The sequence below is a fragment of the Adiantum capillus-veneris genome, chromosome 15, assembly GCF_014529385.1.
Source record: "Adiantum capillus-veneris isolate H3 chromosome 15, ASM1452938v2, whole genome shotgun sequence".
NCBI lineage: Eukaryota > Viridiplantae > Streptophyta > Polypodiopsida > Polypodiales > Pteridaceae > Adiantum > Adiantum capillus-veneris.
Genome location: NC_140945.1, coordinates 157,766,346 through 157,789,865, shown reverse-complemented (window position 1 = coordinate 157,789,865; position 23,520 = coordinate 157,766,346). Strand labels below are relative to the sequence as shown.

The window sequence follows — 23,520 nt, the reverse complement described above, 5'->3', positions numbered from 1 at the left end:
GAAAAATCATTTGGAATAGGTAGATATTATATTTTATGATAGGATTGGTTTTTATCTCAACTTTTTAGAGAAAAGTTCAATTTTTTGATGTAATAAGAGATTTTTTTCCTTTTATTTTTAAGAAGAGTATTTATGCCTACAAGTTTGACCACTCATTTAAGCCCTCCTATACCCATCATTTGAGTCCACATGGCATCCACCTATTTGCCCATTCCATTGTCTCATTCTTAATCCCATAGAAAATAATTAAGATGCCCTCTTACACCCCATTTCCTTCCTAATGATATTGAGCAATTGTGGAACTGGATGGCCTAATTTGCTTCTCTAAATGATTCGAGGCTAGATCACCCACAAAACAAGTTGGTAAATGATGTTGTATATAACTTTGTATATAACTGAGGCAACATATAGTGACTCATCGAGATGAGCAAAGCTAAAATAAGACTGTGGTCACGGGAGCATAGTTATCTATAAGATATAACTATGCAAAATTAATATCCCCCATAGATAAACAATAGGCAGAAAATTTTTCTATGGTAACGTGTAGGGAAATTTCCATGCTTACAAGTAGCTGGAGGTCCAACACATCGTATGTGGTTGCTGATCATAGTTCGCAGCCCCACACAAAGTGAGCGAGCCCAGCCTCTTCAAAGTAGCACTAGGAAAAGTTGTCAATAGAATCAAAATGCCCAATGAGAGGAGGCCACGCTTCTCAAACTAGTGCATGCGCGCAAAATTTGCCGATCATTGGAAGAAAATGAATGTGTTGTTGGTTGCATTGTTGTTCAACAATACGGAAATCGGCATAGTTATAAAGGCCCAGGAATAGGTCTACTATGTAGCATTACCTAACTAAAGAAGTAACTTATATCTATGATTCCCACCCCCTAATATTTCACCCATAGGAGAGCTTTGCGTGACCACACGGAGGAATAGTCATCTGAAAAAGTAACTGACAACTATGCCGAGTGTGACCACCCCCTAAGTCTCATAACATGCATGGAGGCTGCATAGAAATTTCCTTGACGGACTCCCCGAGGACGTTAGAATCTCTAGCACGTCTACGTGCCGGAGCTTTGAGGACGATCGCGCGCACACAAACTGTGGCACACCAAACACACACTCGCACACAGAAGGATGGAGCCCAACGTGAGTAGCAGGCGGAAGCGCTCTCTAGCCATAGATTTCCCGCACGGTAGCTTACCAGCAGACAATCCACCTCTCAAAAAATCAAGAACAGTCTACCAGAACGCAGCAACCAATGGCGGCAACAAAGACTTAGAGCTGTACAAAGTGTGGGAGCATGATGCAACAAATCCTTGCCTAGAAGATCCGCTGCAGGGTCTTGTCGGTAGAGCTCTCACCCCGCATTGGCAAGAGGCCGTTGATGCCTCTCCCTGGCTTCATGCACCATTAAGCCCTTATCCATGGCCAGACCTGCAGACAAGTCCAAGCATTGTGGAGCACACTCATCTTCAGCACCATCTTCAAAATGAGTCAGAAATCTGCAACCCTTTGGAAACATGCAAGTTCTGTGAGAAGCACGATGTATGCCCTCATCATCATGAAATCTGTCACCCATGCGTTCTTGAGGTTTCTTTAAAAGGATTCGAGATGTCGGTCAAATCGTTGCACCAAGCGGTTGACAACTGGGCATGGAAAAAGGTTTCTGGTTCAGCAACAGAGAATGTGGTGCCCTACAAAGAAGAGCAGAATGAACGCTTGAGTGTTTTGCAGCATCCTGCCCCTTGGCTCATTCCAACACACTGGGTTCCGACCTTACTCATGGCATGTGCAAAGTCCATCTCCAAGGAAGACATGGTAAGCACAAACCATCTGATGTGGGTGCTTAACAGCTTGTCATCTTCAAAAGATGCTAGTTTGGATTGTCGAATGGCATCCTACTTCGTTCATGCGTTGCACTGCAAAGTGAAAGGGATTGGGCATGCTTTGCAGAAAAGAGTAACCAAATCCATTCAAAACCTCAACATAAATTTGGACCTCGGCATGAAGAAATTGTTAATGTGGAGAGAGGTGACTCCATGGTCAGCATTTGGACAGGAGGCTTCCAATGCAGCAATCTTTGAGGCTTTGAAAGGAGAAGACAGGGTGCATGTGGTGGATGTTAGTCATTGGTCATGCTTATGTATGCAATGGCCAACACTCGTCGAGGCGCTTGCAACAAGGCGAGAGGGGGCGCCGCATTTACGGCTAACTGTTGTGATAATGCGAAGTGAAGGCACGGTGAGGCAGGCTATGAAAGCCATTAGCAACAAGATTACAAGGTTTGCGCACTTGATGGGGCTCCCTTCTTTCAAATTTAAGGTCATATATGACCCCACATTGGAAAAGATTGATGCACAGTCTTTAGATGTGGGGCTAGGGGAAGCACTTGTTGTCAACTTGAACCAAACCTTACAGTGTGTTCCAATCAGAGGCAGTAAATATGGCGGGGAAAGCCCGCGTGACATGGTTCTTAGGATGCTTTGCACATGCAACCCGAAGATCATGGTGATAGTGGAGAATGAGGTAGACCAACTTTCCAACACCTTTGCAGAGAGGTTCTGCAGTTTGTACCAGTTTGTTTCTGTGTTTGTAGGTTCCATGGACAGGCCAGACATGCCTGCTAACCAAGCGAGGCTTCATGTACAAGAGGAAGTGGCCAAAATAATGATTGTTAACAGTATAGCATGCGATGAAAACAATGGAGAAGAAAGAATTCATGGAGAGAATTCCTTGTATCATGAAAATCCAAAGAGAGAGCAATTAGGTGGATGGGCACAACGGCTCAGCCGCGCCGGGTTCCAATCTGTGTGTCTAGAAGATGATGTGCTACATCGTGTCAAAATGCTTCTTAAGATGTACCCGTCTTACTGGGGTCTACTCCATGGAGCTTATGAGAAAGATGCATCTGTGGGAGAACTTGAGCCCTCTCCAAGAAGTCTAACTCTCACATGGAGGGACTACCCTATCCACACCTGCACGGTTTGGGCACCAATGCAATGACATCAGAGTATCTGTATATTATAGTGGGCCTTGTACTTTTGGGCATGACAGGTACATGGCATTATTTGGGGGAATGCCTGGTGAGAGTCTGGTGTTTATGCCTCACCTCTGACAATCGGAGCTTGACTGTGTATTTCAATTCATGTTGTAAGAGAGGATGTTTCTTTGTCCTTTTGAGTACACAACAGGCTTCCTAGGCTTAAATAAGGGTAGAATTGATGGTTACAATTAGCCTCTGGCCAGTGGGTACTGCCCTGATTACTACCTTGGGAAGAGCTAGCCCTTGAGCTCTATTCGTAGCGGCCCGCCAAAAAGTGATTGCCATGTCATTTAAACAGATAGCAGCCTTTCTGCTCATTACAAGAGAGGGTGTGCTGTGTGAGTAACTGATATACATGCTTGGTATATAGCTGTATGTGAACAGGGGAGGCAGCCATGTAGGTATTGGTTAGCTCTATTTTGTGAGCCCCCTTATATGAAGAGAAGGCATTTATGAACAACATGGTTGCTGCACGGAAACCGCTTCTACGACAGAATTACTAAGAGTTACCACAGTCTGTGTAAGTGTGCAACGAGTCAAAAGCCAGTACGAGCATCTATAAATAGGACCCAATTGAGCACAAAGTGCAGTATCATTTGTACTTAGAGATTTCTAGATTTGTACTTTTGAACTAGTCATGAATCTGAATATCTAAATTTCAGCTGTCTCAATTCAAATCATTTGAATTCTATCTTTCAATTTAGTTGAGTTATTTGTCAGACTTTTTGACTCTTTTGTCTTGGTCTTTTGAAGTTTGATTTTGTTTCTCTCATTTGATCTGATATGTGGCATTTGACTTTGAACTCTAACCTTGAAATATCTATCGAGTGACCAGCTCATTCCATTCTGGTGATCACGGTGGTGAGCTAAAGCTCTTGACAAAAACTAGCCTCCTACTTAGAACTCGGAGCTAATCAACTATTTGCAATGTTGTCAATGTTGTTCAGCAAGAGGAAAAAGAGCCACTACAGTGTTTGTTGAAAACCAGGACCACATCAACATAGTAGCTAAAGAATCAGAGCCTTGTAACCGGGCTTTGAGAATGACAAATTTGATGCCAATCCAAGGAGAAGAGGGGATGAGGAGCATTGAGTCTCTCAACACTCAACACATTCAAGAAGACCACATTCAAAGAGGTGAGAGACGCTCTCAATCACATGGATCTCGGCATTCAGATGGGAAAGGTAAAAAAAAAGTTTATAATGATGTCAGTGATGCCAACATGCATACAAACGAGAAGGATCACACGCAAATGTTGGTTGAGGGAATGAGCCTGACACAGTCACAGAGATAACTATAATGAGAGATGGAAGGTAGACTCAGACCATCATACAAGCACAGACATCGGGAGAGGAAACTAGATTCTAGGGATAAATCCATACGTTGAGAAAAGGAATAAGATTATAAATCCAAATATCTAGTGATCTGAAAATTGCTTTTTCCACTTTCAAAGCAGTTGAAAAGATGATCTAGATGTCCATTAGCAAGCCTTTGAGCAGTACACTGATCTAAAGGATATCGATGAAAATGACTGGCAAAGTACTTCCCACAAACTTTGAAGGATGCAATAAGAAGATGTTACTACTATTACCCCAACATGTAAGCTCAAAGTGTATATTAAGGTAAAGGTTTTTTTTTGTTGGAATATAGTGAAAGCCGCAGAGATGAGGAGATTCTTTGTGAATTGGATAAAATCAAAAAAGGTAAACTATGTATTAGGAGTTATGTAGAGAAAATCAAGGACTTAACCAAGTACCTAAATAGGCCACCATGATTATTAGTGAGAATAGAAGGTACTAGCACCAACTTGAAAGTTTAACAAAAGTTTAACGATCTGGTGCAAAGAGCTTTGAAGTTAGAGCAATAAGCAAAGAAAGAGAAGGGCCAAAAAACAAAAGAGAGTTCTAGTTTGAGTGAATATCCACACTGAAGGATCCACAACCAGCTCCAACTTTTCAAATAGTGATTCGAAAGATACGTCTAAGAGTAGGAATAAGGGAGTCTGAACGGAAACGATTCAAATGCTATCCACGCAAATATCTGAGATTTCAAGATCAGACCTTCAAAAAGTAAAAGTGGAGACGTGGTGCACGAAATGCAGTCCAAAGGAGCATAAGTCTAATGAATTTTTCCAATGCACTTTATTGCAAAGCTTTTGTGCACCTATGGAACAATTGCAAAATCAAAATGTATCATTTCAAGGAAGGAAAAGATGTTTCCATGATAGCTCTGACAATCCAAAAACCAGTCAAGCAAGAGAGGGAAACATGGACAATGGAACAATACCAACAATATGGTTGGAAAGAGGACGCTATAAGAATCTTTCAGGTACAGCAAAGGATATTGTTGTCTTTACCGAAGGTAATGTTAGTTGTTATACCTGTGAAAATTACGGACACTTTTCAACACAATGTTGAGGTAAACTAAAAGTTGAAGAGGTCGAGGGAAAGGTGACAAAGCCACTTCTAGTGTGTGTGGTCACTAGGAGTGCTAGAGTTGTTAGTGAAGGATTACCAAATGAGCCATCCAGTCAAATGAAGCAAAGTGAAGAGGCTCAGAATTGGGAGAAACAATAATCTTCCTGGAAGCCAAGGGAAAGGCCAAAGAAGTTAATGAGTGGTAGAAGCAAAGGAAACTCGCAACTCAAATTACTCAGGATTTGGAGAAGAGGATGCCAAAAAGTATAGAATTCTCAAAGGCAAGAACCATTCAAAGGCTTTTGCGAAAAGCTTCAAAATCTCTAGAGAAGGAAATCTCAACTTGGGAATCTGGTAGCAACAGAGTTAAGTAGAAACAGAGGAACCAGCTAAAGCCTCGGAGGAGCATCCTAAAAAAGGTGGTATGGCAAGTCAAGGTGGACTTGGCCAAAACTCATAAATAGGATCTAGAGAAAAAAATGTTCAGCAGCAAGAGATGCAAGACGCTAGCAGAGGCATGGCATTGCGAATGGCGGTCAACCTATTTAAAATTAAAGATGACAAAGTACTAGTCATTTAGATCGACTACAAGATCAGAAAATAGTGGGAACCATTGTCCGAGTAATTTTGAATGGCGATATGGGAGTCAAAATTGTGGAAGAGCATGTTAGACAGAGACTAGGAATTTAGGAGATGAACCCAGCTCCTTTCAAAATCAGAATGGCAGACCAAAGGATTGTTCAATCTAGTGCACTAATTGAGAACCTTCATATCAGAGTCGAATCAGAGAAGTGTAAAACCAATTTTTTGGTTCGAGATATCCAAGATACATATAGCATGCTGTTAAGAAGACCATGACTTAGGAGTGTAGGAGCGATACACAATTATGCATGCCAAACAACTAACAATACAAAGGTCCAATAGAAGAATCTATATTAAAACTAGCAACATCAGAAGTTCGAGAAGAGCAATGCGCATAGAGGATCTATCCAAGAAGCCTGGGACCAAGAAGATAGAAAGGAAGTTAGCATAGATAAACATATTTTCCATAGTTGAGTAGATCTAAATGCACTTCTTTTGGATCAACAAAGGGCAGAACAGTAAAGACAATAGTACCCGGATAAGTTCACTAAGTCGAATTCAGGGGAAAGACCAAGCAATATGGCGTGGAGGCTTTAAGCAGAACATGAAAGTCAGTCAAGTGGGAAGACCAAACCAGATGAAGAGGGCATGGAAAACATGCAATAGAATGCACATGCACCTGAACATAATAGAGTACTAGCTAATCAAGAGGGGGATACAACTGATAATCTACTAAAGGCATTTAAAGTGACAAGCAGTGATCGGTTGTTTTCCATTGTTAGAGGTGCGAATCCAAAAAGGGTAGTGGGCAGTTAGAATCAAGAAGCAAAACTCAAGAAGCACAATGGGTATTGCGGGCAAGGATAAAAGAAGCACAATACACAAACGTTGGGGTTTTCTTAGAGTGTATTGTGTGAGAGAGGTATTTTGTGCATAATTAATTCTAATAATTATGAATGAGTTAGTGATGTGTTGGTCTTCAGCTATACATGTCAAGGAGTGTTCTGCCACTTATGTGTCTGGTGCTGATATAGTCATGGACTATAGCTAGAGTTGACTAACCCTATCATTTAGCAGTATTTAAGAGAGTTTTACGCTTTAAAAACAACATTGGCAATCATGCTGAAAAACTCTGAAAAGGAGTTTTAAGTATGGAGGATAACATAGGTGAGAGGGCAGGCCCAAGCAATGCACAACAAAAAAAGAAAGCAGGTAGACCTAAGAAAAAAACACAAGCTGGGGAATTAGATAGAGTGATGTTTGATCAAGAAGGTCACTCGGACCCTGAGGCAAGGGAGGAAAACAATGGACCACAACCAGAGAGGCAACTAGATGGGTCCACAAGGTAGCAAGAGGCTCTGATAGGAAACATGGCTAGACAAGCGGCCGCCAAAGACCTCAAGCTGAAAATGTGTGAATTCAAGGGGGAGAAAGGAAGAGACCCACAGTTATACATCCAAGCTTTGAGAGTTGCAAAAACTACACATAGTACACTGGAGAGTAGGCTTCCCACAAACACTAAGAGGGAAAACCTAGACATGATACTTCAGCTACCCACCATAGCGATTACCAACATACAAGTCCACATCCAACGCCTTTGTTCAAAAATTCAAGGAAAAAATATTAAACAAAAGAAGATGAGTGTCCTGCAATGGACAAACAACTATCTTCACCACCATGGCACAAAAGTCTCAGGGCTTGGTTCCTCAATGGAACCTCCCTAAAAGGGTTCAAAATTGGAGATTACCAACCCTATGTACACTTTTGAGGAGCTCATTGAAAGAGTGATAAAAATAGAAAGGAAGGGGGCCAAACACAAAGAGAGACACTAGCTTGAGCGCCTCTAGCAATTCAGAGGACACCAAGAGTTTAGACAAAGAGCCCGCCACGAAACGCTCCAAAACCAAAGTCTAGGAAAATGAGTTCAAAAGGCTTAGAAATCAAGTAGAGGAGATGACAGGTGTGAGAAGTAGAATGCCTACTAAAGGGGATGTATGGTGCATCCATCGTCTAGAGAGTAATCAATCAACCAGTGACTACATTAAGTGAAATTACTGCAAGCATAGGCATCATAAGTGGGAAGAATGTCCAATCAAGTTATCAGCGCTAGGAGTTAGGATAGCGGCATCAACTGCAATATAGGAAGTCCTAGGGCAACCCACAAACACTAGGAGAAGATCATACCCAAGCCCGTCACCTAGTTTAATTGCTAGAAATGTGGGAAAGAGGGCCATTTTACAAGGGAGTGTATGGAAATAAATACCCACCAACAACCCCATAATCTCAATGTTAATCTATTGTTGCTAGAGATAGCAGCCATCAGCAAAGCCAATGCCAGAGAAACCTCCAAAAGTGTAGCTATTACATTGCGGCATTTTTTTGCCAAGAAAATGATCACAGATGGGAGAAGCTCTCAATGCGATTATGAACACCACAAGTCACGGCATTTCCCATTAACTTTTTTGGAGCAATATTATGTTCTCGAACATGACATTCTACACAACAAGTTGCATAAACCCAAGATATGGGTTGACGATTTTGTTGATGCATTGGAAAAATCATATGTATGGTTTTGCAAGCATGATGGCAACACATCTCACGCCCATAGGCAATTCAACTTGATAAAGGAGTTGCAAGAAAATGCAAAGTGTTTGCATGAGTTCCTTCGTATACAAAGATTTCTTTAAAAAGTGTTGAGAGCAGAGCATATTGTAGCCCAAGAGGGGGTAGATGATTACTCAAGTGATGATGATGATCATAATGAACATGGGAATGGTAGGAATGGTATGGAGATTGGAGTGAAGAGAGAGGAACCTATGAGACAAGAGAGCCACGGAGAGTCCCCGAGTATCCCCATAATCACATCTTGCACCATCAACAAAAGCATTGTGGGTCAAATTCCATCCATTTTTTAATGGAGAATTGCATAATTTTGATGTCTTAAATGATGATGATGACATGGATTTGTTTGTTGATTATCATGAGATAGATCAAGAAATTTATTTTTGCAACTCTAAATAAATGGATGCTTTGATCAACTTTGTGATGAAACATTGAAGAAAAATGAAAATGATCTCTCACTTCTTTATAGTGAAGAAGATGATGTCATTAATTTGTTTGTGAATACTCTCTCATTGGAAGAATATTTTTGTGTCTTACATGATGATGAAATGGAGAATAACCCAAATGATGTTCTTCCTGATGAAATTTTAAAGCAACAAAATATGGTGTGTGTAAAGGAACCTATTTCACAAACGGATGGTATGCTACATGGTGTTTTCTTGAGACAATGATGTGTGATGGGATATGTGTATTTATCCACACAATTAGTGCCTATGTAAATCATGATGGGGCTTATATGCTTATCCATGCTGATAAATTTGATGATGTGATTTTGAGCAAACTAATGCTTATTTTTGTGCATGATGTTGTAAAGATCTTATGGATTTTTCTCACTTTAAGCCTAGAAGGGGATCTTGTTTGTCAAATGTGGTGTCTTGAATTCCAAATTACATCAAGGAATGAAGTAACATAAAGCTAATGTTCTTGGATGTTAATGTGCTTGTTGATGGCATAACATTACAAATTGAAGACAAAGCAGAAGCTGTTTTTGACGGAGTGTGTGTTGAATAATATTGATACTTGTTTGCAAAACAATGAGAAGTCATTGCCTCAAAGATGGAGTCTACTTGATGGAGTGGATATTTTCTCATTACTTTATGGTTCTACAAATTTTTTTGTATAAACTCTCATGGATGATGATTTACTTGATGGGCTCCCAACCCTGGCATGTTGCCAATAAATGGTACACTTGTATTATTTTTTTGAGAAGGCACACTATACCCAATTTGGTGATTGTAATGCAATGTATAGAATTAGGAAGTATCAAGTCAAAAGTTTTTTTTTTTGGGAAAAAACTTTTACCACCGGACTATGCCAGGTGGTGAACTATAAATGTGCTCTATTCCCTAGGCTAAACACTAACATTTAGGATACTTGAATGGTTGCCTAGGATAAGGCACCAAGGGGCATGGGAATGTTATAAATGAGAGTTCTTGTATTATAATGAGAGATATTAATGAATGAGCAATTTTGTGTCTATTCATCTCTCTCTCTCTCTCTCTCTCTCTCTCTCTCTCTCTCTCTGCAAACGCCAACCTCTCTCTCTTCCCCCTTCTACAAAAATATCATAGCTTAGAAACCAATGTGGAACCTTAAGGAATGGGGACATCCTATGATGAACCTAAAAAATCCAAGCGCATTGATTTAGTTGAATAAGGAGAGGAACCAAAGCGGCTATTGACCTTATGAAAGAGGAGGAGAAACTATTGATAGCTACACTCAAACAATATAGATATGTGCTTCCATGGCCATACAAGAACCTTAAGGGTGTAGATCTAAGCATTTGTCAACATATGATACCCCTAAAGAGTGATGCAAAGCCTCACAGACAACGTCCCTATATGTCATAAAATCTAATATCTTACCAACCCAAATGATTTTCTCATATTAAACTGATCATTTAATGTGGGAGATTAAGCGGGATCAAGGGTTAGAATAGACATGTGCTTATAGATCTATCTCAACACGGGGCAAATGGTAAAGGGGTCCAAATGAGAGATGGTATTTCAAAGAGCAAGGCTATCTAATGGAGCTTAAAGAACTTGAGGTTAGCTTCATTAAAGAACCTCCAAAGGTTAGTGTTAAAAGTCCTTTTACCTTAGGTAAGCTAGGGTTGTACTTGAGGTGGGAACACGGTCTAAGCTTGAGGTGCTTGTCGTGCTTGCTGACTAAGGTGCTTGAGGTGCTTGTCGTGCTTGCTAATTAAGGTTCTTGAGGTGCTTAATGACTAAGGTGTTAAGGTGCATTATGACTAAGTTGCTTGAGGAGGTAATTTGTTCAAAAGTCAATGCATATCCCTACACAAGGGGGGGCAAGCCCTCATTATAGGAGCTAGAGAGAGAACACACACACCCTCACACAAGGCAAGCTTGGTACAAAGAAAGCATCTAGGACACTTGTCAAGCTCCTCCTCATGTTGCCCCTCTCATGGTATGCCTAAATCCTATTGGTTCGCCTCCCAAGGCATCCAATGATAATTTAGTTAATTTAATTAATTATTTATGCATCTATCAAGTCCTCTCTTTCAAAGGGGAAAGGGGGACACTTGTCCCAAAGCTACTCTTGTTGCTTGATATGCACTAAGGATGTGATTGTCCAAGCTTGAGGAGGTCCAATCAAGTGCTAGAAGAAGGGGTCGACCAAAGCAAGGAGGGGGCTAGCTTGGGGGGTATACTCTCCCACACACACATACTCTCTCTCTCTCTCTCTCTCTCTCTCTCTCATTGTGTGAGTTGAAAAGTGCAAGGGATCCATCTCCTTCTCCAAGCTAGTACAAAAGTTGAGAGCTTACACCAACACTCTTGGCTATGGAATGCAAATCCAACAAAGAGCCATGCTCCAATGCTTAAGCTTGCCACTTCTCCATCTTCATTACTATGCTCTTATGTATGCTAAGCAAGCAAAATGATGATAAGTGAGAAACTTTCTCCTATGAATGTTTCTTCTTCTTCTTCCCTACCCTCATTCCCCACTAGCTCTCTCCACCTTTAAAGGTGTTTGAGGCCTTGGGACTGAGGCCAGGGATGGTTAATGTTTTTTACAAAGTCTATGTTATGCTTGTGATGCATGAAGCTTCCCATCTTTATTACATCACCTAGGTCACAAGGAACACAAATATTGTATTCTACTAAGTCTCTCTTAATGGAAGATTCTATAATACAAAAGCCTAATAGAGGGGGACCGGATCCACATAAATCTGGTCCTCAACTATTGTCAAGTTCTCTAAACTCTCTCTCTTGCAGTAGTATTGCTCATTCCAATTTAATTAAGTATTATGGTTAAGTTGCTACCCCTAAATAAGTTCACCCTCTAATTCTCAAAGTAGTCTCACAAAAATGCTCACACTAATTCTCTTAATTTCGTTATTCTCAAAGTTCATAGGTCATTTCCATTACATTGGTATCAGAGTTATTGGTTTCTTTTTTCTTGGTTAAGAAGAGAGGTCCTTAATTTGTCCCTGAAAGGTTGGGCCTGATTATTGCAATAGGGTAAGTGGGATAGGGATCTATTATTTTGGTAGAGAAGGACTTAGTTCGAGGTACACCATTGGAAACTATAGTCTTAATAATGGAGCCTCGCGGGGCTTGCCTTTTCCTTAACCAATATTGAGCTACAAGCAAGCTCAACAGGAACCATAATCAATTGAGCAATGCTAGACCCTCTCCACTAGTCTTTGCAATCAACAATGTCTAAACCACAAGTGTGGCTGTTGGAGAATTGATTTTCAAAGGTAAAGAAGAGTAGCGACTAAGGTTGTTGAGGTACTAAAGCACAAAGATCGCCAACTCCTTCCAAGAGGAAACGGTCAACCCACAATCCTTCTCCTCATCACTCCAAAAGGGAAGAGAGAAAACGAATGAAGAAAAGGGAAAGAAAGAGGTCACCCTCTTCTCCTTCTTCTTCACCTTCCTCCTCTTGCGATGAAAGCTACAACTATTCTCCTAGAGAATACAAGAGGGGAGGACATTGCAAATCTTACCATGCATGGTGAAGGTCCCAAAAGCTCAAGAAGTTTAAAGAGGGAAAGAGTATCTCTTTTATCACCTATGATGGCACCTCAAGTATTGGCCTTCATCCAACAATTTGATGCGGCTTTTGGAGACGAGGGCTTCACAGAGTCCTCCAAGCTACGCCATGTAGCTATGCACTTCCAAACATCTGCTCATCAATGGTGGGATATCCTTCATGGCAATGGTGAAGTCCCAAAGACATGGAAAACTCTACGAGTTTCCATCATGAAGCAATTCTTTGCAAGCGATGCAAAGGAAAAATTGCTTACTGAATGGTGGAGTTTAAAGCTTCTCTCCCATGAGTCTATCCACAAATATGTGGACAATTTTTGAGATTTACATCTCAAGGCTACTGTCTTTCAAAAGATAGACTTTGCCGAGAAAAAGCAACAATTTTGTGCGGGATTACTTGAAGAGATGGCCAAGTATGTCAACTCCCAATGGCCTGGTTCTATCACCAAAGTATTCCACCACACTATGGTCGCTTTGCACATCAATTTTCAACAAGGGGCTAGAAGGAATTTCAAGCCCATGGAAGGCAAAGACAAAAATGATGCAAAGGGGAAAACCAATGCCCAAAATTATTTCCATGGCAATTCCAACAATAATAACAACAACAACAATCAGTCCAAGGAGAAGGGAGTTTACAAAGGTAAAAATAAACTCTCTTCTGAAGATCTTGAAGCGTTTTGCAAGGACCACAAGTTTTTTAAGTGTATGGAGCAATGACATGGCTATCGTTCTTGCCCCAAGGGAAATGCCCGCAATGAGACTCCTAGAAAGACCAATTTAGGAAATTTGGGAAATATTCACAAAATTGGGACAAGTTAAAGTTGAGAGCAATTTGAGATGCTTGGGTTTTCTGGAGCAAGTACGATCTTTAAAATAACAAAAGGAGGTAAGATCTAGAGAAATTGAAAGAAGAAAAACATTTTGAAATGCAATTGTTCGCAGCAAGCTAATACGGACATCGTTTTTCGGAGTTCTCGTTGTAAAAATTTTATTATTTTGATAAATCGAGAATATTGTAACTCCTACTTTCTCGGATAAACTCTATAATTAATGAGTTAGGGATACAAGATATCAGCGCAGCGGGTTTCTTTCTTCATTAAGCTCAAGTGGTGTGGTAAAATAGGACTAGGTGTTTCTTGGTTAGCTGCATTTTCGTTATGATTGTAAGCTTTACATAGATTCAAGGCTTTCCTTTCATTCTCACTTGCCTTTTGCATATCTTGTTCACAGCTCGATGGCCGTACTAAGAATATAGTAAACATGCGCCTCGATAAGGCGCGGCTAGGACGGCTCGTTGGTTCTTCCAACGTGCGTTTCCTTAGGGTCTTGGTTTCACTTGTCTTCATCCCACATTCGCATGAGTCAGTTTGAGTGAAGGGCTGCTTTGGTTCCGCACGCTAATGCGTTGTTGAGTACCCTTTTTTATTGGCCTTCCGCCGTAGGTTATCAACCTACCCTTGGTACGGAAATGGGAGCCAGTCATCACCCAGCTTTGGTAGAACTCCAGATTATTAGTTTTGACTACCTAAAAACCTTGGCTAAGGTATAAAAGCCAATTTTTGTAAGTTTTGGATAAGAAATACACAGCATGAGCTAACGGCGCTCACTTCTCTCCTTATCGTGCTTCCTACTCCCTCTCCGGTTGTCACATTGCGATTGCATTTATTGCATTGCAACGGCAGGTAAGAGCTATACGCATTGACATCAGCCATTCACCGTATTTCGTAGCTTTTGGCGTGGCCAACTCGCGGCCTAATTTCATCATAGTTAGGAATTTACACTTTTAAATCAAAAACTAAGCATAGGCGGGGTATTGGGGCATCAATGCTAAGCATTTAGATGCATTCTGGGTCGAAAACGACTAGGTCAAAAATCCAATGCTGTTAATAATCGCGATTTTGGAACTTGACCTAAAGTGGGGTTTGAGATCATAAGCATGTGTGCTTAGGTCTTGTAAACTTGTCCTAGAAGTTTCGTTACGTTTGGATGTCATTTGATGTTGTAACGGATGTGATTTGCTTGCCGATGAGCGATTGGCTTTTGGTGATTTCACTCACTTGAGTGTAGCTTGAGTTAGACGCAAGTTGTTAGTTGTTTTTCGAGAGATTGACAACCTCTTGTAGCCTCTATGCACTAGTCAAGTCAGCTTCGTCCCATGGTTTGACAAATTAATCGTGATTCTCGTTTATACTGCAATAAGATAGGATGGTGAGGTTAGACATGCGTCCCACATTTGGTGCCATTGCCGGGGATCGAAGAGACCTAAACTAGGAAAAAACATGAGCGTCTTGTGTAGTTGTCCTTTAACTTCCTCTAGGTTCACCTAGAGTTCAAAACTTTCTTTTAGAAACCGCATAGCTGAAGAGTGTCGTCTTTTGCTGTGTAGAGGTAGCTTGGAAGTAATCGTACTTGTTGAGTACCTTTAGGATTGTAGGGCTGTAGATTTGGATTAGGATCTAGAGAATGATTGGTAGACGAGACAAGTCTTAAGATCAAGGCTCTAAAAAACATAAAAAACACAAAAAAACGAGTGTTTGTGGACACTTTCCACAACCCCATTGCATGAGAATCTAGGAGTAGGGTAAGTAGGATCCGAGGTGGATTTCAGAACATTGCTCTCTCTGAAAGAATCAAGTGTAAGTTGTTATTGGAAGTTGCAGAATTTCAGGTCTACGGCTAGAAATAGCTTGAAAAGACTCGAATCCACTCAATCTGACTGGAGAGTAAGCCTAAGATTTGTCTGAACCAGTGGGTAAGCTCAAAGACACTTCGAGGTAAAAAATTTCAAGAGCTGACCAAAAATCAGATTATTTACTTTTTCTTGACAGTTTACGTCAAATTAAGTTTTGACTCGATTCATAGGCTTAAAATGCATCATATAAAGACTGTCCTTGAGAAAATTGCAAAAAGTGCTCATTTCAAGCATAAAGTTAATAATCGTGATTATTAACTTTTTGCTCTAAATTGGCCAAGGTTTATACCATTAACTCATTGCATGTGTACAAACAACTTTTGTAAAGGCCCAAGAGGTTTGGATTACTAAATTGGGAAAAAACTAAAATTTGTACTGACTTTTGAATCTTAAGTATAAATTGGAGAAAATTTATCCAAACTTGTTGAAATTTGATTCATAGGCTTATGTTGATGTGATAAACATGTGTATATGCTCAGTTGACCAAAAATTTATCAAAAGTAAATAATCACGATTATTTACATCTGTCCTATTTTTCAACTTTTTTGACCAATTCTACATACCACTAGTTTCACCATGTTGTAATAAGCCCACAAACCAAATTTGGTAAAATTTGGACCACTGGATTGAAATTTGTGACTAAAATTGAAAAGTTAGTCTGCGGACAGATAGTTGATGACCATTTGACCAAAAAATTTCCAAACTTGATGAAAGTTGGCTAGTGACCTTAACTTAAGATGCTTAACAGATCTGTATCAAAGTTGGGGAAAAAACTTGCAAAAATCTAGCTGGAGTAAATAATCATGATTATTTACATCTGCTTCAAAACTTGATGATTTTGCAAATTTGAGTGCATCACAAGGTCAAGCACATCAAGTAGACCTCACAAATCAATTTTAGTGAATTTGGATCCCAACAGTGAGACTTAAGTCAGATTCTTGAAATCATAGTCTGCGGATACCAAATAGTTGATAAACTTGATCAGATTTTGTCCAAACTTGTTGAAACTTGTCCAGGGACTCTAACAAGTTGTATACTTGCCAAAACAATCAAAAAAGTGTAAAAAACTGACAAAAGTAAATAATCACGATTATTTACTTCTGCTATCCAAAGACATCAATTTTGACTTTTGAACTTATACAGTGATAGACCAACATAATATAAAGCCACAGGGCAATTTTGGCTTCAATCGAATCAAAATTGATACATGTACACTTAGTTTTCAGGTTGCAGATCAAACCTTTAATTTTTGCTAAAGTCGAATTTGAAAGTCAAATTTTGACTCTCATAGCTCGAACTGAAGTGATACACAGAGACCAATCACGAGAGTTAGCAAAAACTCTATTGTCTAGAAGAATAGCTAACTTAATCAAGTTTGTACAAGAATTGCAGATGAGGAATTAGTGGCTTGACAGAAAGTTGCAATTGAATCAGGTAAAAATTGACGACAAGTCAATCCAAGGTGAGTACTCTATCCAGGGCTTCATAGGTCTATATGAACCTTAGGTCTGGTCGGGTACTAGGAAATCAGGGTATACTCGGAGAAACCTCCAGTAGAGTATCTAACGAAGAAAGCGTAAATCAAGGCAATTCCTTACACACAATTCTTGAAGAAGTCTCAGACACTTTTTCATAACATCTGAAATGTCTTCTTACTCGACTCATTCGGAAACCGGAACGACAGTGTGCTATAAGCATATACTATCTTTTTACAAGACTAACCGTCATGGAGCCCAGGTTTACTTGGACCCTAACGAGGAGTATGCTATTTGCATTGATGACCATGGTATTGAGTTCGAAGAAGAGATTAGGGAAAACAAACAAGGAAAAATGTACATGGATCGAAACGGAACTTAGTATTTACAAGTCGAAAACCCTGACGTGATCGACAAATGGGGGTTAGAAGTAAATACCATAATCCCAGATATGTCAGCAAAAGAAGCACCATCAACTTTAGAATTCAAGGGATACGATCAAGTAGACTTGAAGCCTTTGAAACGGCTTAGTACGGATAATCATAGGATCGGAGTCTATTGTTGAGAAGATAGAAACATAAAAGATCTTCTGTGGACTTCTCATGACAAACTAGAAAAATTAACGGCCATGAAGATCATCTATATCTTCAAGATCAAAGATAAGGGATCAACAGACCTACCAACCTACCTATTAAGGGATTTTATAACAACAACTTTGTTATGATGACTTCCGAGGAGGTAGAACAAACCAAATACCAAGGGTATTCCATACGCGATTGGATATTGGAGAAAGGACCAGAAAAAATTCCAAGAGATGACGTGAGAGATCATCTGAGAGTAATGTGAAGAAACCAGAAACCACCTCATCACGTAGAAAATCGGGTGACACTAAGGCTAGTCCAGGGCTACATGAGTCACTATTTCCAACATACTGGTTTGAAGGACTCGGAACAGGACCAACTCCCAGAAGACCTGGAGTTGAACCAAACAGATGCGTAAGACCAACTGATTTTCAAAAATGGGTTAGAAAATACAGTGGATCAGGGGATCCATACGACCACTTAGCAAGCTTTAAGCAAGTGCTAAGAGCAAAGCGTATATCTGATTTCCATACTCAATTTGAGGGGTTTAGAATGACATTAGAAGGAAAAAGCATTGACATGGTTCCAAAACATTCCACCAAGGTCAATATGGACTTGAACACATTAGCTCAAGGATTTGTAGCTGCTTGTTCAAAAACGGGATTAAACATAATACGGTAGCTCAAATCTGCAGCTTTAAACAGAAACATAGTGAGTCTGTTAGGGATTGTGCAACTCGAATGAAACAATACATTACCAGATGCCCAGAGATGGAGATACCTGCAGAAGAACGGCTTGTATCTTTGTTTTTGGAGGGATTGCTAAACAAAGAACTTTATGCTATACTCAATAGTAAAAAGCATACAACCCTAGAAGCGTGTGTGTCTGATGCTATTGACTTAGGAGACAGTTGCGAGATTTTCAACTAAGAAGATGTCCCTAAGGATAACCAAAGTGAGAGGACAATATCCAAAAAACCAGCACAAGTGGGAACGGCTTATGCGGCACCACTCTTAGCCATAGAAGATATGCTAAGAAGGATGAACGACATGATGAACAACATGCAAAAAGCACCTATGAGAGAACTAGGACAAGGGATACCTCCAAAGGGACAACCAAGTAGGCCACAAAAATGGTGTGCAATCAAGGGTAAATGGACCAACCATGAGACCCACGAGTGCTACTTCAGACCAAAGTATGATGGGAATGTTCAGTACGTGCCCATGAGGCCACAAGGACAACCCATGTACATATATCAGCCTAATATGGCACAAGCTCAAAGACCACCAATGGGTATGGAAATACCTCAACCTGCGTTAGGACAACAACCTATGTATCCAGGACATAATGAAGTGCCTGTAAAGTACATGCACTCTGAAGGAGTCATAGATGAACAAGCATTAGTGCCTGTTACACCCTATGCAGAGCCTAGTCCATCTATAGTAATGGTAGAAGGATATTGGTATAGTCCACATCTGCCACCAATGGAAGAAACCGTGACTTATGCTCCACCAAAGCTCGCACCAATGTATTATGTAGCTAATCAAGGTGTCAGACCTAGACCCATGATGAAGCCTAGAACAGGAAATTGTCATAACTGTGGTGCTGATGACCATTGGAAAAACGAATGTCTAGAGCCTGACAAAAACCTCAAACCAATTGAATCCTATTGAATACAATGTTGCAAAAAGGGAGGACACTTTCCAAAAGATTTTCCTAAAAATCCTTTGAACAAGGGTAAAACCGTAGTAAACGTAGTCCAAGTGATGCCTAGTAGCTCATCAGAGAGTGAACCAATTGTTCCAATCAAGGTAATCACTAGATCCCAGGCAAATAAAAAGAAACACAACTCCTCTGATGATTCAAAAAATACAAAAGTTTCTTCTCAAAGAATCAAAAGGAGCAGAAGCAAAAGATATGAGATGAGAAAACAAAAACAACGGGTTGAAATCGAGGAGAAAGCAAAGAAGCTAGCCTAGGACAAGTTGAAAGAAACTAACAGTGAATTCAAGGAAACAACCGTGAAATCTGGAGGATCCATTTTGGTTGATAAAATTTTTTAGCCTATTAATGCCGCCTTGGAAGCCTACCAATCAGGACTTAAAGCAAGTCAAAACATGAAAAACAAGTGGAAAAACTATCCATCTCCAGACCTGGAAGCAGCTAAGCTGGAAGCTTATCAAAATTTGGTAAGAATCACGCAAGAAATGCTGGAAAAACAAAAACCCAAGCTTGAAAGTATTGCAAAACCTGAAGATCTTGTGGTAGACGAAACGAATGCAAAATTCGTTGTGGTGGCATAATCCCACCTTAAAACAAATGAACCAGAGCTTATAGTGCAGGACAGCGAAGATTCCTTAGACGGAATTGCATTCGTAGAGGAAGACTGACCAGGCCACTTATGGAAAAAAGTGAGAGAGATCAATGATGGGAGCCTAACTCTAAAGTCGGCTCCTATAGAGGAAGTCTGGTTGGATAACCTAATGATAGCCGTTTTGCGGCTCTCCATAATTGCCATACTAAGTTACTCCACCCTACCAAATTCACCCAAACGCTATGGCTATCCCTACCATTTCACTGTACATAGGCGTGTGTGAGTTAGGGGGCTTTTCCCATATCTTCTTAAAAACCCTCAGCTAGCTAGTCACTGGGCTAGTTGAGCCAAAAAAATAAAAATAATAAAAAAATAAAATTATATTATGGCCTCTTTGTGTGTAAATATTTCATTGTATATATGGCCTAAATATAGGGATTTTTTATAATTATTCTGGTATTTTATTTAAATATTTCTACTTAGGTGTGTGTTTTATTAAACCTATGTACACCTTCTTTCATCCTCTTACACCATAATTATATTTTTTGCCAATATGTACATACTCTAACATCATATTTTGCCTTTATACAAATCACTCCCACATTTTCACCCTCACCCTCGTGAAAACAAAAAATTGATTTCTACTCATTGGTTACGTTTATTATATTATTTACTTGCATACCTTTTCCTCTTTCACCCAAAATAATTCAAGGAGGGACCATATCATATGATTCCAATATCTTTCCATATCCATAACTCCTCCATATTTTTATTATTATTTTTACTCATTATTCTAACACCGTGTGCTCATTGAGCTAAAGTCCATGAATAGTCCATACACTAGTCCCACCATGTATATATTTCTTTATTCACCAATAATCCTCCTCCATGCATGGGTCAAGGGCAACTTGGATGCTTTGTATTATAATATGACAAAGGAGGGGCTCACTCTTGGATGCATTGTACAAATTCAACAAAGGAGGGGGCCACTAAAAGACTTTTGCAGGCATAAAAAACAGGCTTTTTGGTGAGAATTTTGGCACCTATCGCCACTCCGAATTTGAAGCAATAGTCAAAAGATAAAATGTAGCCCACGCTCTGAATAATCACCTCAAATTTTTTCATGATTTTTGAAGCTACCAGCGGTGAGCTATGATTTTTTGAGTGGACCCCAGTCTGCCCACTTTTCTCACAAGTAGCCCTTAGTCTTCTCTCACCCTTCCACACACCTACTCACTCTTATACATCCCTCCCTCTCCTTCCCTCACTCAAACCTGCAATTTCCATGGCTTCTCCCACCCTCTTCACCATTACCCTTCTCTCTCATCCCTATAGTTCTTTTATGAACCTCTACATACATACACCCTCTCCATGTCTCTCTCTATTGCTTCTATGTTACAATTTCATTTACCTCTCCTAAAAATATCTAAAATTCAGCATCTTAACCATGATAACTTCTGAAAATTGAGGATTTTTCATCAACAAATCCTCTTTTCATCGTGGTGATCAACCGTGGCGGCGGCGTAAAGAAGCGAAGAAGAAGAAGAAGAAGACCAGCGGTCATTTTTTCCACAATCTATACAAGGGTGAGTTCAAGCTTCTTCAAAGCTTCACCATCTCAATGATTCTCTTTTAATTCACCCCTCTTCCTTCATCAAATCAACTCACTCTACCCATTGTAAATGTAACATTAACTTTCTAGTGATTACTAACGACTAACATACTAACACAAAATAGCATTGACCTAACCATAAAAGACACCTCACCTCAAGACATGTGTATAGTAACACTCTCTCTCTCTCTCTCTCTCCTTAATTACTTTCACCTTATCTACCATCAATAATGCTCTCTTTTGAGCCCACACCCATGACTCAAGCAGACAAAGAAGGCCCGCAATATTCAAAAAAATCATAATCCTGATTTGTTAGCTTGTAAATTAGGATTTCCAATAATCTTTATGAGGGTTCTCCAACCTATAAATAGACCCATCTCCTTCTTGTAAAACAACCTCCAATATCTCACATAGCATCCCAACACTCTATGCGTGAGGAGAGACTTAGGTGTAGCAACCACTTGTGAGCTTCACTCTTGGTGTGAGAGAAGCCTTCAAGCTACACATTGTAAGTGAGAGAGCGTGAGTTGCACAAATCTCAAAACCACTATTGTATATGCTCCTTCATCATCAATAAATTGAGGTTTGGTGCATCAAAGGCGTGATTCGACGTTCAAATCTTCGTCCTTCCATTTGTGCAATACGGTTTGGTGAATTCAAGGTGACTTGTGTATTTTGAGTTTTTATCGATTGATCTTGATTTTAGAAAGTGTTTTAGTGTGTTTTTCATTGCCATTTTTTTGTCCATTGTAAGAGGGTATTGTGGTGAGAGGTCTCCCACACCCTAAGACAGTGTGTGTGTGTGTTTTGGCAATGTTTAGCAATCACTAAGCATTGAGTGAGTTTTGTACAAGTTCTATGATAGCATCATAACGAACCATCTCCATTTGCAAGTCACAAATAAGGTATTACGCAAGATCCTTTCCTCTCTCTCTTCCCTTTGCTCTAGCTCTCTCTGGTCCATTTCATGTGTGTCTTGGTGTGAGGTTGCTTGTGTGTGTTGTGTGGTGCATCTTCTTGGTTGTGCCAAAATCTCTCTTACGTCCTAGTTCGCATACCATAACTAGGTGGTGTCCCTATCTTGTTTGGGTTTGGCTGTGGGTTTGTTGTTGTGTTGTGCTTGTGGTTGCCTCAGCCCCAATTGAGCAGCACGGGAGCCTTTAGGGGTGTTTAGAGGTCGCCTCTCTTGTTTCCCGCCCCGGACCGCCTCAATTTTGGTGCCCCCACTGAGGACAGCCTTGTGTATGTTTTGTGAAGGCTCAACCTTTAGCATAATCAAGTAGCTTGCATGAATCACAAGAATTTGTATGATCCCTTCATTCCCATTGCAAGGCAAAAGGTACACATAATTGTTAGTACTAAGTTGCAATTTCAGCAAGTAATTCGTAGAATTTTAGGTCCTCTTAGGTTGGTAGAGATAAACGCATCAGTAAATCCTTTTATTTTGCCTCTCATTAGGTACGACCTTAGTTTGGACGTCTATATTTTTGTTTTGTTTTAAGAATTAGGTCATGCATAGACCATGGATAATGGCCTAGGAATACAGGTTTTTTCCTTTTATTTCACTCCACACATTAGAGTAAACATTGCAATTAGTAGAAAAATCCATTTTCAACAACGTATGGTATTCATGTTTGGTGCCCAAAGAGTAGGAGAAATTCTCGCGTCACCAAACCCTGTCATTCTACCTCTTATTGATTATCATAGGTCATTTGATGTGAATATTTTTATTTTGTTGTAGAATAGATTGCAATTTAGAAAATATTATTGTGTAAATCTTTTAAAGAAAGAAAAAACAAAAACGCGTCACTTTGAAATCAATTCAATGGAGAGCCAACGCCAAATGTCTGGATATCCTCTTTTCTTTGGAGAGCCTGGAGAGGATGCAGAATTATTTCTAGCGAATTTCAAGATGTCTTGCCGTATCAAGAGGATAGTAACTGATCAAGAACGTGTAGAAATGTTTGAGGTGGTCCTTAGGAAAGATGCTAGCACTTGGTTTGACTCTTTGCCTGAGGAAGTTAAAGGGAATTACACGGAAGTTTTGAATCGTTTCAAGAAATACTTCTTTGATCCCCAAAACACTCAGAAATTATGGCAAGACATTGTTTCTCATAAGCAAAAAGACTAAGATGACTACTACTTGTACAAGCAAGA

At 40.0% G+C, this 23,520-nt stretch overlaps 1 protein-coding gene across 1 annotated transcript; it reads left to right on the top strand.

Annotated features, from left to right (window-relative positions):
- Positions 1-1,039: 1,039 nt before the first annotated feature.
- Positions 1,040-3,711, top strand: LOC147441742 (protein SHORT-ROOT-like). Its single transcript, XM_086483791.1, has one exon. The coding sequence runs from the start codon at positions 1,138-1,140 to the stop codon at positions 3,004-3,006; it is 1,869 nt and encodes a 622-aa protein (XP_086339917.1). The 5' UTR covers positions 1,040-1,137; the 3' UTR covers positions 3,007-3,711.
- Positions 3,712-23,520: the final 19,809 nt, after the last annotated feature.